Consider the following 19,525-nt stretch of genomic DNA (forward strand, 5'->3'; position numbering starts at 1 on the left):
TATGCTCGGCTAAAGGCAGGTTCCACTACCAGTTTTCACATTCACTTATTCACTCTCACTTAATTATTATCTCTCTCTCTCTCTCTCTCTCTCTCTCTCTCTCTCTCTCTCTCTCTCTCGAGATTATCACTAACTTGAGCGTCGGAGTATCTTTTGCAGGTATTCCCGCCGCGGTGTTTGATCTTGGCCGACGTAAAGCTCTTCCTCTCAGCTGACGACTTACTCGGAAGCGCTTAAACTCGGCCTACCCAGTGTTCAGACGAATCACTTGGCGCCCACCGTGGGGCCGAATACATCTAACCCCATTTTCTCCTTTGTTTAGTCTTCTACTCTATTTTGCAGGATTCCCGATCCTCGAACATGGCCGACAGAGAGAATCCACAACTCTCACAGGATGACCTCCTGGCTCGAATCGCCGAGCTTCAGGCAGAAGTGCGAAAGATAGCCGAGCTATCAACCCAGAACAATGGAGAAAGCTCCAAAGGCTCGGCCCAAGGTACCACAGATCCTTTAAACATTACCCCGCCAAAAGAGAAGCTCACCTTCGACAACCCCTTCTCCGAGGAGATCACAAACTACCAAATGCCAAAGAACTTTACACTGCCCACTGCACTAGAACCATACAAGGGGTTCGGGGACCCCCGAGCCCACGTAAAGAAGTTCCAATCAATGATGTTCTTCAATGGTCCTAACAATGAGCCTGTCCTCTGCCGAGCATTCCCTACATACCTTGACGGCGCTGCATTGCTCTGGTTTTCTAAACTTTCTGCAGGTTCAATTTCCTCCTTTGAAGACCTAGCCAGGTCATTCATTGACTATTTTGCTGCATCAAGGATATACGTACATGGATCAGATTACCTCGGCACCATCAAGCAAGGCCAGCACGAGAGCTTGAAGGACTATATGACCAGATTCGCAGATGTCACTATGGAGATCCAGGACTTGGACCCGGCCGTCCACCTACACGCTCTAAAAGCCGGCCTCAGGCCCGGCAAATTCTGGGAGACCATCGCTATAACAAAGCCTAAGACACTAGAAGAGTTCCGGGAAACGGCGGCAGGTCAAATGGAGATTGAAGAACTCCGTGAGGCCCAAAAGTCAGACAAGCGACCACATCGGCAAGAGGAGGAAAGAGCTTTCAGATCACCAAGCTGTAGAGATATTAAGAAGCCTTCCAAGCTCACGCCAAAATACAACACATACACCAGATTCAACACCAAGAAAGAAAACATCATCAGAAAGATCCTCAATGCCAAAATCATAAAGCCACCAGCTCGAGCAGGGAGCTACCAGGACCAAAGGTTCGTGGACAGAACTAAACATTGCGCCTTCCACCAGAAGTTCGGCCACACCATGGACGACTGCATTGTCGCAAAAGATCTCCTAGAAAGGCTGGCATGCCAAGGACTCTTGGACAAATATGTCGAGAGCCGGAAGGGCAGAAGAGAAAACTCGGATAGGGAAGAGAACAAATAGGCAACGGCGTACAACAACAAAAAAGAACGGACAACTCCTGATCCACCAAGGGGAATCATTAGCCACATATCAGGAGGATTCGCGGGCGGAGGTGAAACAAGCTCGGCCAGAAAGCGAAGCTACAGGGCGATGCTAGCAATCGAAGGAACCATACAGCCAAAGAAGGACAAAGGCCCAGACGTCACAATACCCTTCAACCAAGCAGACTTCAGATCGGCAAGCCCTAACCTCGACGACCCCGTGGTAATTTCCATCCAAGTCGGAGAACTGTTGGTAAGAAAAACATTGCTAGACCCAGGTAGTAGTGCTGATGTTTTATTTTATTCTACCTTTATAAAGATGAAATTATCAGAAAAATTGATACAGCCCTTCTCTGGAGAGCTAATTGGGTTCTCCGGGGAGAGAGTCCCCATCATGGGACACATATGGCTAAAGACCACAATGGGAGATATCTCTATATCAAAATTAATTGATATTCAATACCTAATAGTAGACTGTTATAGCCCTTACAATATTATAATTGGAAGACCCGCCCTAAATATATTCAGAGAAGTGGTGTCTACATTACACCTATGTGTTAAGTTCCCAGTGCAGGAAAACAAGATAGCTCGGCAGTGCTACAATGCTAGCCTAAAGCTAACCCAAACAAAACAAGAAGCTCGGACTCAGGTTCAAGCAATCCACACTTCTGCAGACACAGCGACACTGGCCGACCTCGACCCAAGGGAAGACCTCGGCGAAAGACCTCGGCCAATGGACAACCTTCAACAAATAACACTAACAGCAGATGACAAACAATGCACATACATTGGAGAAGCATTAGAAGGGGAAGACCGAGCAAGACTTATACACATACTACGCCAGAATGCCGACCTATTTGCATGGACACCAGATGACATGCCCGGAATAAATCAAGAGGTCATCTGCCACAAATTAGCAATTGTTAAAACAGTCCGACCAGTTTCACAGAAGAAAAGGAACCTCGGAGAGGAGAAAAAACGAGCAGCACTCGAAGAAACCCAGAAGCTCCTCAACGCAGGTTTCATCAGAGAAATTCGCTTCACCACATGGTTATCCAACGTGGTAATGGTAAGGAAGAACTCAGGTAAATGGCGCATGTGCGTCGACTTTACAAACTTAAACAAAGCTTGCCCTAAAGATGTATATCCATTGCCTTGCATTGATAAATTAGTTGATAACGCCTCTGGTTTCAAAGCTTTGAGTTTTATGGATGCATATTCTGGTTATAACCAGATTCTAATGCACCCAGAAGACCAAAGCAAAACAGCTTTTATAACAGAACATGGAAACTTTTGTTACAAGGTAATGCCCTTTGACCTAAAGAATGCAGGTGCGATATATCAAAGGCTAATGGACAAAGTATTCCAACAGCAGATATGCCGCAATATGGAGGTCTATGTAGACGATATGGTAGCAAAAACACATATGCAGGGGTCACACTGTGACGACTTAGTAGAAATCTTCAAACAACTCTGAGCATATAACATGAGACTCAATCCGGACAAATGTGTGTTCGGAGTGCAAGGAGGGAAGTTCCTTGGATTCATGTTGACATCTTGAGGCATCGAAGCCAACCCAGAAAAATGCAAAGCCGTACTGAACATGACAAGCCCAAAGACGATAAAAGAAGTCCAGCAACTAGCAGGACAAATAGCTGCCCTATCACGTTTCCTACCTGCGGTGGCAAACCGATCTTATCATTTCTTCCAGACATTCTCTAAAGGCAAGAAGTTCACCTGGACAAACGAATGTGAGAAATCTTTTACCGAACTCAAACAGAGCCTAACATCACCACCAATCCTCCAAAGACCAGAGACAGGTAAGCCATTGTGTTTATACCTATCAATATCTAACCATGCTATAAGCTCGGTATTAGTAACAGAAACAGGAAGAAAGCAAAACCCAGTATACTTCATCAGTAGGGTGCTCCAGCCAACAGAAACAAGGTACCCGAAGATAGAACAATTGGCACTACACTAATCACCACGGCAAGAAGACTGCGGCACTACTTCCAGAGCCACACAATCATAGTACGAACAGACCAACCGCTAAGGCAGATATTAACTAGACCCGAGCTCGCCGGCAGATTAATAAAATGGGCGATCGAGCTCTCTGAGTTCGATATTCAGTACGAACCAAGGAAGACACTGAAGTCACAAGTGCTAGCTAACTTTATATCGGAAATGACTAACGACACACAACATACAGAGGTCAGTTGGAGCATTCATGTGGATGGAGCTTCAAACAAAGAAGGTAGTGGAGCAGGAATACTACTAATGGAAGGAAACAAGGTGGTGGCCGAGCAGTCACTAAGGTTCCACTTCAACGCAAGCAACAATCAGGCAGAATATGAGGCCTTACTCACTGGACTGAAGCTCGCCCTACAACTACAAATATCCCGAATAACAGTTTACTGCGACTCTTCATTAGTGGTACATCAAATAAAGGGCGAATTCCAGGTAAAAGATCCCTTGTTAGAGAAATATTGGCTTATAACAAAAGAGCTTATCTCAAAATTCAACCAATTTGACATTATTCATGTAAACCGAGAACAAAACACCAGGGCCGATGTGTTATCTAAGTTAGCCACAACTCGGCAAGCCGAAAACACATCGACATTATCCCAGCTAACCCTTGACAAACCGAGTTTTGAGCAGGGTACAATTCTAAGTATTATACAGGTCCCAGATTGGCGAACACCTTTTCTCGACTACATCAACACAGGCACCATGCCAAAGGATGAGCCGAACTTACCACTGTTTCGAAGAAGAGCAAGCTTCTATACAGTGCTGGGAAACACTTTGTACAGACGAGGACACTCTCAACCACTCCTTAAATGCATCAGCAGGGAGGAGGCCGAGGATGTCATGGCCGAAACACATGAAGGAGTCTGTGACAACCATATTGGCGGCCGAGCTTTAACAACAAAGATTCTGTGAACAGGATATTATTGGCCGACGATAAAATAGGACTGCATCTCCAAAGTCAAGGCATGTGATAGTTGTCAAAAGCACGCCACCCTCTCAGAGACCCCGGCCGAAGAGCTCCATACCATAGAGGTAAGCTGGCCTTTCGATAGGTGGGGATTGGATATCCTCGGACCTTTCCCGAAAGCGCCAGGCCAGGTAAAGTTCCTTTTAGTATCAATAGACTATTTTTCTAAGTGGATAGAAGCACAACCACTAGCACATATAACGGCAGAAAAAGTGCGATCTTTTTTATAGAAAAATATCATATGCAGATTCGGTATCCCAAGAGAGATAATCTCGGATAACGGGAGACAATTCACAGATCATAAGCTCGCCGTTTTTCTAACAAATTTTCACATCAAACATCACTTCAGCTCAGTAGAGCACCCACAAACTAACGGACAAGTTGAATCAGCTAACAGAATTATCTTGCAGGGATTAAGGAAAAAGCTCGGTGAAGCTAAAGGAGAGTGGGCCGATCTCATTCCAGAAATTCTATGGAGTTATAATACCAGCATTCAATCTGCCACAGGAGAGACTCCTTTCAAGCTGGTATATGGCGCAGAAGCACTTATTCCAGTAGAGGTCAGCGTCCCAACATTAAGGACCGAGTTCTATGATCAATCGAATAATCTACAAGCTCGGACAGCCGAGTTGGATATTGTAGAAGAAGAAAGAGACATTTCTGCCATAAAGCAACGAGCCAGAAAACAATACCTAGAGCGAAGACACAACAGAAAAGTAGTTCACAGGTCTTTCAACAATGGAGACCTCGTACTCAGACGCACAGAAGAAGCTCAGAAATCTCCGGCACATGGCAAATTAGCGGCAAACTGGGAAGGGCCTTTCCGAGTTCTTCAAAATCTCGGAAAGGGGGCTTACAAGCTAGAAACCCTTAAAGGAGATCAACTTCCAGGAACATGGAATGTCTCCTCCCTAAGGGGATATCAATCATAACATAATTTGTAAATTCGCGAATGATGGTACTATTTTTCCCCCCGAAGGTTTTCTCCCAAAAAGACATGGGTTTTACTCGGAGAGGGTTTTAACGAGGCCGAACGCCACAAATCATTGTACCCATACAGCTTACTGTGCAATCAAAACAGTCCTCATCCTGACAGTTAGCATACATTTCAGTTAAATAAACACTCCAAATTATCCGAGAATTATCCTCGGAACCCTAACATCACGAGCCAAGTATATTCCTCAGAAAACATCCACCATAAAACCAAGTCAAGGTTTTCTCAAAAGCAATAAACAAACTATTCCGAGCTTCATACTCGGAATTTAAAATGCGCATACCGAGCATAATACTCGGGAAGAAAAACAAAGCTATTCAAGTAAATCCTAAGGATCACTCCACCATAACCCCTATATCAGAGCTACTGCTCTCCTTATTAGCAATCAATCCAGATGGCTGCAACCATCATCAATACATAAACACAATTGTTATCACGACACAACATATCATTAATCATCACCTTGAAAAAAGCATCATATTTTATAAACCAAGTCACTGTCGAATTGAGCTGTGTACTCGAAAAGCAAAATATCAAAAGCTGAAGAACAATACTCAGAATCGTTCAAAAAACAGATACAAGTTTAAATTCAAAACACAACAATCATAAAATAACAGCTTAATCTTCCTTATCCCCAATACTAGAACTACCACTCTCCTTCTCAACAGCTTCATCATCCACGAGCTCTCCGTCAGCCACCACCTTCATTATGTCCAGCTTTGAAGCATCAATCTCTGGAAAAAGTACCTTAACCTGAGAAGCAGCACGTTCAAAGCCCTGAGCAAAAGCTTCATACACTTCACCTTCCAATTCCTTTACACGAGCAGACAGCTGGCCATTCTCTGACTCCAAAATCTTCAAACGCGAAGAAGACGACATATGGACACGCTTCTCCTCCTGAAGCTCCAATTGCACCTGCTCCATGGAGGAGGAAAACTCAGAGATCTTTTTCTCTTTCTCTTTAATAACACCAGACAACTCTTTAAGATTTAAAACCTCCTTCTCTTCTCGGCCCAAAGCAAGCTCTTGCGTCCTACCAATAGCAACGATTCAGGCACCGATTACCTACAGGAACACACATCACATCAACACCAATTAAATTTAATAGCACCACCACAGAATTTACATAAAACCAACATCAATCAAATTAATACACCTGAAGAAATCTGCTAACACCCGCCCGACCAACCTCATTAATCATTTTCATATCATCCGGAAAACAACAGAGGTCGTCAGCCATTGTACCAAATGGATAAAGCCTTGCCCACAAAGACCTCCCATGATCATTCTCATCGTACCCATGGAGTGTCTTCTGCGACTCGTAGGCAGATTCAACCACCTGAAGGATCACAGAGGAGTCACCCTTACCTTTCAACACCTCGGCAACATTATCCTTCGCCTGACCTCTCTTACGCTTGGACTTTTGAACAGGCCCATACTGGACAGCAGCAGGACCTTTCCCGACAGTAGAAGAGACTTCTTTTTCATTTTTCTTGCGTTGGTTGAAGTAAGACTTCAAATCGGCAGTGGTGATAGTAGGAGCCTTCTCAGCTGTAAAACAAAAACAATCAAGGTCAGACAGAATATATCACAACAAGAAGAAAGAAAGCACAACAAAAGCAAGTTACCTGTATGATCATACACAGCCTGTCTATCAGTATCCCACTTCAACATCTCAGCGACGGACAATAAACCACTCGGACCCAAGGACTTAAACAAGAAGTCTATCACAACATCATCCTCAGGAAGCCTATCATCTACATCTAACGCTTGGTAAGGCTCAGAACACCAGGACAACGGAAACCTTGCAACTAAATGCTCATTCAAATAAAAAGGGAATTCCTCGGGCACACTTCTAACTTTAACAAACATAGACTTAAAATCTTTAAAGATGATTTATAAAGACCAAAAATAGCTCGACGCGGGTAGCTGCTAAGGTTCACCCACAAACCACGACCCACCCCCTTAGCTTGGAACAACGAGAAGAAAAGCCTAAGAGAGGGCGGCTGACCTAATAACTCCATCAGTATCTCAAAGGCCCGAACAAAACCCCAAGAATTAGGGTGAAGTTGGGTTGGGGCACAGTTCAACCAGTACAAAACACCGCATTCGAAATCGGTAAAAGGTAGTTTGACTCCCAACTCCGTAAACAAGCAGCTATACATGTAAAAAAAGGACCAATCTTTCAACTGATCACAGACCCAATCATCTTTACCACAGGGCAACAACTCTATCTTGATATTACTGCCTTCCCTGACCCACAGATTCGACCCTAATAACCCGACTGACTCACCATCATCAAACTGCGACGCATGTTGCTTCACCCTGGTATCTACCCAACCACATGCATCACCCCCATCACAGTTCTCCATCACAAGCAAAGAAGAAATAAAACACGAAGAAGAAAATGAAAATCAACACTAACCTTTGTTAGCCATTCCCAGACAATAACTTTCCTTTTTTCCTCCAGGAAACACCAACAAATTCTGAAGCAAAAATAAAAAGAGGGGTGATAAAAAGTAACCTTGGCAAACGGTTACAAAACCTTTCATATTCAATCCTGGTCATTGAAAAAAGAGAACATTAAATGACTCCAGAATCCAAAGAAAGAGGGTACCTAGGAAAGCAGGCACGTTTCACATCAGTCATGTCAACTGGCGCGAAAGACAGAGTAAAAACGTTTCAAAACTCATTCAGGACCAAATCGAGCTTGGGGCTGTAAGGAATGAACATGACAACAGCTCAGCAACCGAGATTTGCGACATCATTTTCGAAAGCTCACCTTAGTCCTGTCCAAACCAAGGCAAGCTTGGGGGCTATGATACGTTACCTCAAACCTCGGCCGCCCGAGAAACTCGGCATGTCAGCAACTAAGATCAACCTCACGCCAGTTGTCCGATAAGCTCGGCACAGAGGCAGATAAACTCGGATTCACTCATTTGAAAATAAGGAACGTGCTCAACAAATCTAAAACAGAAATATCATAACCAACCTATAAAACAGGGCTTATCTACAATAAACGGTAACATAACCCCTATAAAGCCGAGCTAGTATGCTCGGCTAAAGGCAGGTTCCACTACCAGTTTTCACATTCACTTATTCACTCTCACTTAATTATTCTCTCTCTCTCTCTCTCTCTCGACTATCACTAACTTGAGCGTCGGAGTATCTTTTGCAGGTATTCCCGCCGCGGTGTTTGATCTTGGCCGACGTAAAGCTCTTCCTCTCAGCTGACGACTTACTCGGAAGCGCTTAACCTCGGCCTACCCAGTGTTCGGACGAATCAGGATACATATCAATTAAATTTTAATTTTTTTTTGTTTATAATTATTTGATTATAGTCTGTTTCAAAAGTTTACTATTATTTTCTTGCAAATTTTTTTCTTTTTTTTTTTTGCAAAAATAAGTCTTATTTCAATGGTTTCCAACATATCCTTAATTTGGTTTTTAAGTGTTTGTGTGTAATTTTCAATCTTTATAACTTTCGTATATTTGTGAATGTGCATAATTATATTAAAAGTCAACTTTTGAAAATCGAATTGGTCATTGAACTGGTAAAATTGAATATTCAAAAATTTAAAATTTCATTTGAGGTTCAATTAGAATTGAGTTGGTTAGAATAAAATAATGAATAAATTAATATTTTTACTCACGAACATTTTGAACGCTGAAAAAATTACCCACAAAAAATTAAAACTAAAGTTGAATGCATGAAAGATAGAGTTCGAACGACAAAACTATCCAAACACTATAAAATCATTCAAAATTTTTAAATTACTCCTTTTTCTAACCTAGCCTAATTCCAAATTTTCACTCACATCCTCTTCTTACCCCACCCCACCTAGCGAGTAGCCACCACCTCTTTTCATCCTAATTCAAACAACTTGTAACCACCACCTTAATCTAAATAAATTGTAAAATGATATCGCTGAAGAGGTTGTGTAAGTATTTGCTGTCGAATTTATGAGAAGAGATTGTTGTTGGTATTGTTGTTGCAAGCTTCGTTGTGGTGTTATTGTGTGTGGTGGTGTGACAGAGGTGCTATGGTTGGTTCTGAAGGGTGGGATGGGTAGCGGCCATGGCTGCAAATTGTGGTGAAAATAATGTGTGGATGAAATTTTGGGATTAGGTGAAGTTAGAAAAATGGGTAATTTGAGAATTTTAAATTATTTGTAGTGTTTGGTTAATTTTATTGATTAAATTCTATCTTTTATAAGTACAATTTTAGTTTTAATTTTTCGTTGATAATTTTGTCAATATTTAAAATTTTTATAGATATAAATGGTAATTTATTCATAAAATAATATATTCATGTATATAATATATTTTTTAAAAAAAAAGTTATTTTTTATTTTATTATTTTAAACTAATTAACTGCTAAAATATTAGATCAGTTTGATTGATTAACTAGTCTTTGCAGTTTTTTTTATTTTTTGACCGATTTATTGTTAATCGATATTTTGTTTGAATTAGATTAATCTAGTGACTACTAGTTCTGAGAACATTTTTAGAAATTAAATTGAAAATAATTTTATAAATAAAAAGATTAGTGAAGTAATAAAATAAAAGATTACACTATTAAATTTGTAACTCCATCATTTATGAACCATAAATTTAATATGTGATGATTAGAATGAGATGTATAAAATATGCAAATTTAGCTAGTAGGATAAAATTAAGTTGATATAGAGATAGGCAAGGTCCAAGAATATGACTTAGTATAGAAAACATAACAATAAGTCAAAAGATAAAAAAGTCCATATAATTGAGAATAGTCAAAACTCTGGATAGGGACTTAAATGGGCAAAGGACCTCGGATGCTTAAGAATTAATAGCCAAGGAAAATTAATACAACATCTTAACGTATATGTATAAAAAAATCTTTAAAACGCATAAAATCATTACTCTAGCTTAGATTGTATAGCTATTATAAAAGGGTGGAGCAAATCACAAGAAAGGATAAGTATCAATACAAATAAAGAAATTTAAGAACATCTAATTAATTTAAGCATTGTAATGTCTTTACAAGTTATTTTTCTAGTTTAATTTGCACTTGAATAAGAAGGGATTCTTAATTATTACATAAGTTTGATAGTTTATAGTGACTTTCGAATAGATATAGACTATAAATATATTTTTGGTGGAGCTAATAAATTAACTATATCTATTACTAGTTTTCTGAGAACTACTTAAAACTGTAATTTGAGTTTGAATGTAAGATCTAAGTTTGTTTTGGGGTTGTATTTGATATTTTCTAATACTAAGGTGTCGTTGTCTGACGTCTTGGTGAAGGTGGAGAGTAATACCTATAAAGGACTCCGATACTTAAGTTAGTAAGAATTTTATACAAATTAGAGTTGAAAAATACCTGAGATGAATGGGATATTTATACAATTGGAATGGTGACCTAGGGGCCACCTTTGTAACCTCCACTCCTATCTTATTGAATACTTATCTTTTTCCTTTTTATCTATGGGTTATTGTGTTGTTATGATTTCATATTTTGAATATATGAATTTGTTAGTAGAGTCAGGTCTTGCCATGAGGTTGGGTAGATGAGGTCAGTCACCTGAATTTTGTAGGTTTTGGGCTACATCTATTTTAGACCTGACTTTAGGTTTTGAGTTAGGATATGAACAACTAATTTTCCTTGTATAATTATGTATCTAACTTGATATAAGTCTGAATTTTGTTCATCAGATAGATAAATAGAAATAAATATTTTTTAGAGTATTTATACAAATTGGTCCTCAATAAATTCTAAATTTGACATATTGGTCCGTAACAACTTTTAATAGCTTTGTGAGTTTTCAACAACCATTAAGATCCGTCAAATTGATTCTCCGTCAACTCGACTTGTCATACCTTGATAGCAATGCCCCACGTGGCATATTAACCAAATGAATCAAATGTTAAATGACATGTGGGATCAATTGAAGATAAATTGATCTATGTCTTACAAGATAAAAAATTGTAGTCATTTTCTAAGGACTAATCTAACTCATAACATAATTAATTAAGGATCAATATGTTTGATTATGTTTATTTTCTGCTATATGTTGTCTTTTTCTATGTGATTGATGAGTATAATTGTGTCTTACACTTTAGAAATTTGTTGCTACTTTCTTTAGTTTTTAGTTGTTGAAGTTCATATTGTGTATAATCACTGTCTATAATGTGATACCAAACACTTATTTTGAGTGTCTTGTTGGGCCAACCGTGGGGAGCTCTCGACCACCGAGAGATTTCGGAGAGGAATCAAGCGAGAGAATATAAGATGAGAAGACACCACATCCAACTCAAAACCTTAAGGTGTCAAGTTAATGAGTCTCTCATCTTATAAACTCCTCACTATTTCTTGCTTTCTTTGATGTGGGACTAACTTCAACACTCTTCACACTTGCAACACTAACAATCTCCCCCTCAAGTGTGAGCCTCCACATCAAGCATCAACTCCCCTCTAGCTCCTCCACCACCACGAGTATTCGTCCATCACACTGCCGCTGCAGCACTACACCGCGGGACACGCCGCCCGGACCACCTTTGCCGGGAAGACTTTCGATACTTCACCTTGAATACTCCTTAAACCAGACCGATATAACCATCGGCTTTGATACCAGTATGAAAGAGCCTAGCAGCGAAAACAACACAAATATTCAACACAAGAACAATATGGAAGCACTCACAACACAATATGGCAGCAACTATAACAAGCAAATATAGCAAGTAAAACAATAACAAGAACACATCAAGATTTTAACGTGGAAAACCCTCTCAATATGAGACCACGGATCATCCAGACCAATTAAATAGCTCCACTATAATCAAATGAGGTACAAGAAAGTCTCAAATAAAGCACAAAAATGTGCATATAATCAGCCAAAACATCAAACCACCAAAGCTTTCAAATGAGAATCAAGAAGATGAAATATACCCAAAAAAATATAGATGCTGTCGAAGCCAATTTCTCCCTCTTAAGACCTCCAATTAAAATTTTCACCATTCAGAAAGAAGAAAAAGATGTGAAGAATCTACAGTCCAAATTTCACGTCGATCCAATGGTGAAAGAATGAGAAATCGCCGTTCAAAGATTATTGCTGTGTAAAAATGGGAAACCTAATTTCTCTCTTGCAAAGCTAATTTCTTCCACTTCAAACCTTCAATCAACATCTCCACTGACCAGAAAGTAGAACAAGATGATAGGAACACGCAGTTAAAATTTTAAGCCGATCTAACGGTGAACAAATGAGAAACTGCCATTTGAAATTTACTACTTTGCATAAAAACTTGAATTCTGTTTTTTTCTCTTCTCTCTCACTTGGTGGCTATACTCTCTACCTCACAATGACTCCAAAATCTGATTAGGGTTGTGGAACAATGAGTGCAAAGAGACACCCTCAAAATATTGGGATTGGGCCTCACAAAGGAGAGAAAAAACCCAACAAATCTCCCCTTTCTCGACTAGGTGGAGGTCCTCGCCATTCCGGTGATCAAACAACATGTTTCAAACTTTTCTCTTGACAATTATTTTGTCATCATATCAGCACCATTGTCATCAGTGTGAACTTTCTCAAGTTCTAACAACTTAGAATCTAACACATCCCGTATCCAGTGATACCTAACATCAATATGTTTAGATCTTGCATGAAAAGTAGAATTTTTGGCAAGATGTATAGCACTTTGGCTATCACACAATAACACATAACGGTCTTGTTTCAAACCAAGTGCTGCAAGAAACTTCTTCATCCACAACAATTCTTTACATGCTTCAGTTGTCGCAATAAACTCTGTCTCTGTGGTAGAAAGTGTAACACACTTTTGTAGCCTTGATTGCCATGAGATAGCTCCCCTTGCAAACTTGACCAAAAAACCTGAAGTAGACTTTCGAGAATCAATATCTCCTACTATGTCTGCATCAGTAAAGCCAACTAGTAAATGTTTCTTACCACCAAAACTCAAACTCAAGTTAGTTGTACCTTTGAGATATCTCATAATCCATTTAACAGCATTCCAATATTCTTTACCAGGATTAGAGAGAAAATGACTCACAGTACCAACCGCATGAGCAATGTCTGGTCTAGTACACACCATAGCATACATCAAACTTCCAACAGCTAAGGCATAAGAAATTTGATCCATTGCTTGTTTCTCCTCATTAGTGGTTGGACACTGCTTGGTGCTCAACTTAAAATGAGGAGCAAAAGAACTAGCAACACATTTAGCATCATTCATGCCAAACCTTTGAAGCACCTTCTTTATGTACTTCTCCTGTGACAAATAAAGCTTTTTGGAATCTCTATAACGAGTAATAGTCATGTCCAAAATCTGTTTGGCAGGACCCAAGTCCTTCATAGCAAAGAACTTGCTCAACTGTTTCTTCAACTCATTAATCCTCAAAGCAGTCTTGCCCACAATCAAAATATCATCCACATAAAGCAAAAGAATGATAAAATCATCATCAGAAAATTTTTGCACAAATACACAATGATCTGAAGTTGTCTTACGGTAACCATGCTCCCCCATAATAGATTCAAACTTCTTGTACCACTGTCTTGGAGCTTGCTTCAACCCATAAAGACTCTTCTTAAGCTTGCACACGAAATCTTCCTTTTACAACAGGAGAAAAGATCTCCTCATAATCAACACCTTTTCTCTGGCTAAAACCTCTAACAACCAATCTAGCCTTATACCGAGGCTTAGAATTGTGTTCTTCATTCTTTATTCTGAATACCCATTTGTTCTTCAAAACTCGCATACCCTTCGGTAGCTTCACCAACTCATATGTATCATTCTCAAGCAAGGACTTCATTTCTTCTTGCATAGTTTCAAGCCATTGAGCTTTGCTTTCATCTTCAACAGCCTCTCCAAAGCATTCAGGTTCTTCCCCATCAGTCAACAAAACAAACTCATATGGAGAATACCTTGACGAAGGCTTTCTCTCTCTTGTAGACCTTCTAAGTGCATTTGCAGGAATTTCTAAAGCTGGTTCTTCATCTTGATCATCATCACCAACTTCATCAAGTATCGGATCAACTGTTCCATCTTCACATGCACTTGTATCATGCTCATTATTTTGAGCTTCAACTCAACCATCTTCTACCATAGGCATAGAGGGTGTAATATCCAAGTTAGAAAAATCATCACTAGGCTGAACCATTGGCTTCTCTGCATTATCAACATCCTTCAATATTTGGTCTTCAACAAAGACAACATCTCTACTCCGAATCACCTTCTTGCTAACAGGATCATAAAAGTTGTAACCAAACTCATCCATGCCATAGCCAATAAAAATACATTGGCTAGTCTTTATATCAAGCTTAGATCTCTCATCTTTAAGAGTATGAACAAAAGCTTTACATCCAAAGACTCTTAAAAGATCAGAAGAAACATCTTTACCTGACCATACCTTCTTTGGCACTTCAAATTGCAAAGGAGCACATGGTGTCCGATTCAAGACATGAACAACAGTGCTCAAAGCTTCACCCCAAAAAGATTTTGCCAATCCAGATTGTGACAATAAGCACCTAACTCTTTCAACCAATGTTCTGTTCATCCTTTCAGCCAAGCCATTCAACTGAGGAGTCTTCGGAGGAGTCTTCTGATGTCTTATACCATGCTCTTTACAATAAGCATCAAATGGACCTGAGTACTCACCACCATTGTCAGTACGAATACATTTCAACTTCTTCCCAGTTTCTCTTTCAAAAGAAACTTGAAATTGCTTGAACATATTCAAAACTTGATCTTTGGTTTTCAAAGTGTAAACCAATAATTTTCTAGAATGATCATCAATAAAGGTTGCAAAATAGATAGACCCTCCAAGTGTTCTTATCTTCATCGGCCCAAATACATCATAATGCACCAATTCAAGTATCTCCGGCTTTCTTGAAGGTGGATGACTCTTAAAAGAAACCCTATTTTGTTTTCCAGCAAAACAATGGTTGCACTTTTGCAAAGCAACCTTACAACCAAATAAAAGATTTATCTTGGATAACATATTCATGCCCTTCTCACTCATATGACAATCTCTTATGCCATAAATCAGTTTCATCAACAAACTTAGTAGCATTAACAACATCTTTCACAATCTTTGCTTGAGTTAAATAAAGAGTAGAGTGTCGTGTACCTCTAACAACAACCATGGAACCCTTGGTGAGCTTCCAACTATCATGAGAGAATGAGCTATCCAAGTCTTCATCACACAACTTACCAACAGAAAGTAAGTTCAACCGAATATCTGGAACATGCTTCACACGCTTCAAAGTTAACTTGGTACCGTTGGAGGTTTCTAAACAAATCCGTCCAACACCAGCATATTTTGCAACACCTTGATGAGCCATTTTCACATCACCAAAATCACCAGGAGTATAAGAGGTAAACAAATCTCTCCTAGATGTAACATGAATAGAAGCGCCACTATCAATCACCCAACTAGTGCTATTATCAACAAGGTCAACAGATTCAAACTCCTCAACGATAATAAAATCATCATGAGTTACATTAACCTTGTCTTCATTGCTACCGTCATCTTTATTTGTGCTCTTGTCTTTACTTGCCTTGGCTTTCTCATTCTCTAGCTGCCAACAAAATTTCTTCACATGTCCCGTTTGACCACAATGATGACACTCAATATTCTTATACTTTCCTCGAGATTTGCTTATGCTTTGATCTCTACCTTTAAGACCTCAACTTTTGTTTCTCCCCCTAGACTCAGAAACAAGAACATCTGAATGTGTAGTCGATGTACCTTGTGACTTTCTTCTCATCTCTTCATTCAAAACACTGCTCTTGGCAAGATCCATAGAGATTATACCATCAGGAGTAAAATTAGACAATGACATTCTGAGAATTTCCTACGAGTCTGGTAAGGAGCCAAGAAGTAACAATCCTTGAACCTCTTCATCAAACTTGATACCCATGGAAGATAATTGATTCATAATTCCTTAAAAATTATTCAAGTGATCTGTCATTGATGTCCCATCTATATACTTCAAAGACAACAACTGCTTGATAAAAAATATCTTATTATTCCCAGTTTTTTGAGCATACAACTGCTCAAACTTAATCCAAAGGGTCCGAGCATGTGTCTCTCCAATAATATGGTTCAACACGTTATCGTCAACCCACTGCCTAATATATTCACAGACTTATCTATGCAACAAAGTCCAATCATCATCAAACTTATCATTAGGCTTCTCTGTACCAAAAATTGGTTGATGAAAATTTTTGACATAAAGCAAATCTTCCATCTTTGACTTCCACAAATCATAATTAGGACCATTAAGAGTGATCATCCTACTAGTATTAGTATTAGCTTCCATTGTTCACAGAATCACAAGCCCAGAAAAATACCAACAAGCTCTGATACTACTTGTTGGGCCAACCGTGGGAGCTCTCGACCACCGGGAGATTTCGGAGAGGAATCAAGCGAGAGAACATGAGATGAGAAGACATCACATCCAACTCAAAACCTTAAGGTGTCAAGTAAATAGGTTTCTCATCTTATAAACTCCTTACTCTTTCTTGCTTTCTTTGATGTGGGACTATTTCAACACTCCTCACACTTGCAACACTAACAATCTCCTCCTCAAGTGTGAGCCTCCACATCAAACATCAACTCCCCTCTAACTCCTCCACCACATATGAGTATTCATCCATCACACCGCCGTAAAACACCGCGGGACACGCCGCCCAGATCACCTTTGCCGGGAAGACTTTCGATGCTTCACCTTGAATACCCCTTAAAACCACCAGACCGATTAACCATCGGCTCTGATACCACTTGTAGGGCCAACCGTGGGGAGCTCTCGACCACCGAAAGATTTCGAGGAGGAATCAAGCGAGAGAACATAAGATGAGAAGACACCACATCCAACTCAAAACCTTAAGGTGTTAAGTTAATGGGTCTTTCATCTTATAAACTCCTCACTCTTCCTTGCTTTCTTTGATGTGGTACTAACTTCAACACTCTTCACACTTGCTACACTAACATGTCTATTGTTGATAGGCAGCTACTATAGTTTCAAAACCAAATACTTATGTCAATTTTTAATATAGAAGTTATAATTTATTCCTAGCTACTTTACTTATGTTGGTTTTAATATAAAAGTTATAATTTATTTGTATTTTATTTTGATGTATGACATTTAACAAGCTCAATATTTTACATATTAAGATCAATATTTGCGACAATCATTCTGACATTATATCAATGCACTCTCTAGATATCCAAAAGCCACCTAAATCTCTTAGTTAAGCAACCTACATCTTAGAAACAATAAGACAAATTACAAATTTTAGAAAGAAAAAAAATCACATTTGCACAACTCTTGGATTGGCCTCTTTTTATAATTATAGCATCATTCTTCTTTTTCAGTCAACCAGTTCTCTTAGCTTCTTGATTCTGTCTTTAATTACAGTATTATGCTCACTAGTAGCCACTTGGTAATAAAAAATCTATCAAACCATACAAAATAGTCACAATGTGAAAAGTTTTTCTATAAAGATGAAATCTTTATTAAAGCAATATTTCGCAAAGACTCATTTTATAATGAACCCTAGGTTCACTTACCTTAAAATTAAGACAATTAGAGAGAGATTTTTTCAAATTTTTTACGTGGTGAAATCTACAATTATGGCATAGGCTTTACAATGAAATATAGGATTTTGATTTTTTTTTTTTGTAAGTCAATTTTTCGTCTAGCTTGACGCACTGCTAACAGTTCCATAAACACTGAACAAACTCTTAGAGTGTAGGCATTAGTCCCTACCATATCCAAGAATAACATGATATCATACTAATCAGTCATTAATCATAGAGAATAAGACAGAATATAGCAGAAAATTAATATAATTAGATATATTGGTCTCCAACAAATTATATTGTCAGTCAAATTAATCTCTAAAAAATGATTACACTTTACGTTTTTGTAAGATAGGGACTAATTAGTCTTTAATCCCATATGTTAGTTAATGTCTAAGTCAACTAGTTAACGTACCACATGAGAGAGTACCATTAAGATTTTGAGTTTTGACGGTTTGAATAGACAAAAATATTAATTTGACAGATATCAATAATTGTTAAAAATTCATAAAACTATTAAAATTTATTAGAGATTAATACATCTAATTTAAAATTAAAAATTAATTTGAATAAATATTATATTTTTATTCTCTTTACAGAAAGTATAGATGATAATTAAATATTCAATCAAATTTTTAAAATTTGATATATTCATATTTTATAATTTTTAAATACAATATGTGATATAACCATATTTTATCCATTTTAGATAAATTTGTTTTTGTCCATAAACCCACAAGTACAACTACCAAAAGTCAAAACACGAGTTTGAGTACGTTTTACTACGATAAATATTTAATTTTTTAATAAGTGATTTATTATTAATTAATCAGCGCCCAGTTGTATCAAATTCACACAAATTTTTATTGATATGAAGGAAGGAAAACAAATAATTCAAAAGCGACAAAGTTATTAAGATCGGTTTAGTACTTAGAAACTTAAAAAAATATTAATATTTTAAAAATATTTTAAAAAAATTGAAGTTATATATTTAATTTTAATCAAAGGAGTGAAATTTTCGTAATGCTGAAAATTTGAGACATTATATTTTAAAAATAACGTATTGATTTTTAATTGATATTGAAAGATGCAAATATAATGACAAATATTATGATGAAGACTATAATAAAGATCTTCTCACCAAATAAAATTTTGGTTAATTTGAAATGAAAGAAATTTGAGATTTGTATCTAATAAAATTTTTTTTTTTTGAAAAATTTCTTCTTTTTGTTTTTTGTTTGTTTGTTTGTTTTTTATACTTTTCAATCACCAAACAAAAAAAATCAAGGGAGTGAAGTCACGGGCGCGTGAAGTGAGATGTTTGTCTGAAACTTCAAAGATAAGCTCCAAATTTCAATGATTCCCATACTCAGTCGACATCTTAATATTTTTTAGGGAAAAAGATATATACATCCCTAACTTTTTAAATTTTTGACAAATATATTTCTGATAAAATT

The 19,525-nt window shown here is 38.1% G+C and overlaps 2 protein-coding genes across 2 annotated transcripts; both read left to right on the plus strand.

Annotated features, from left to right (window-relative positions):
* The first annotated feature begins 360 nt into the window (after nucleotides 1-360).
* LOC107490363 (uncharacterized) lies at nucleotides 361-1,476 on the plus strand. The gene has a single exon (XM_016111137.1). It carries the CDS (start codon nucleotides 361-363, stop codon nucleotides 1,474-1,476), a length of 1,116 nt encoding a protein of 371 aa, XP_015966623.1.
* Nucleotides 1,477-3,099: 1,623 nt separating this feature from the next.
* Nucleotides 3,100-5,423, plus strand: LOC107490362 (uncharacterized). The gene is made up of 3 exons (XM_016111136.1): nucleotides 3,100-3,316; nucleotides 3,430-4,432; nucleotides 4,739-5,423. Exons 1-3 carry the CDS (start codon nucleotides 3,100-3,102, stop codon nucleotides 5,421-5,423), a joined length of 1,905 nt encoding a protein of 634 aa, XP_015966622.1.
* The last annotated feature ends 14,102 nt before the right edge of the window (nucleotides 5,424-19,525 follow it).

Source organism: Arachis duranensis, chromosome 5 (genome assembly GCF_000817695.3).
Source record: "Arachis duranensis cultivar V14167 chromosome 5, aradu.V14167.gnm2.J7QH, whole genome shotgun sequence".
Lineage (NCBI taxonomy): Eukaryota > Viridiplantae > Streptophyta > Magnoliopsida > Fabales > Fabaceae > Arachis > Arachis duranensis.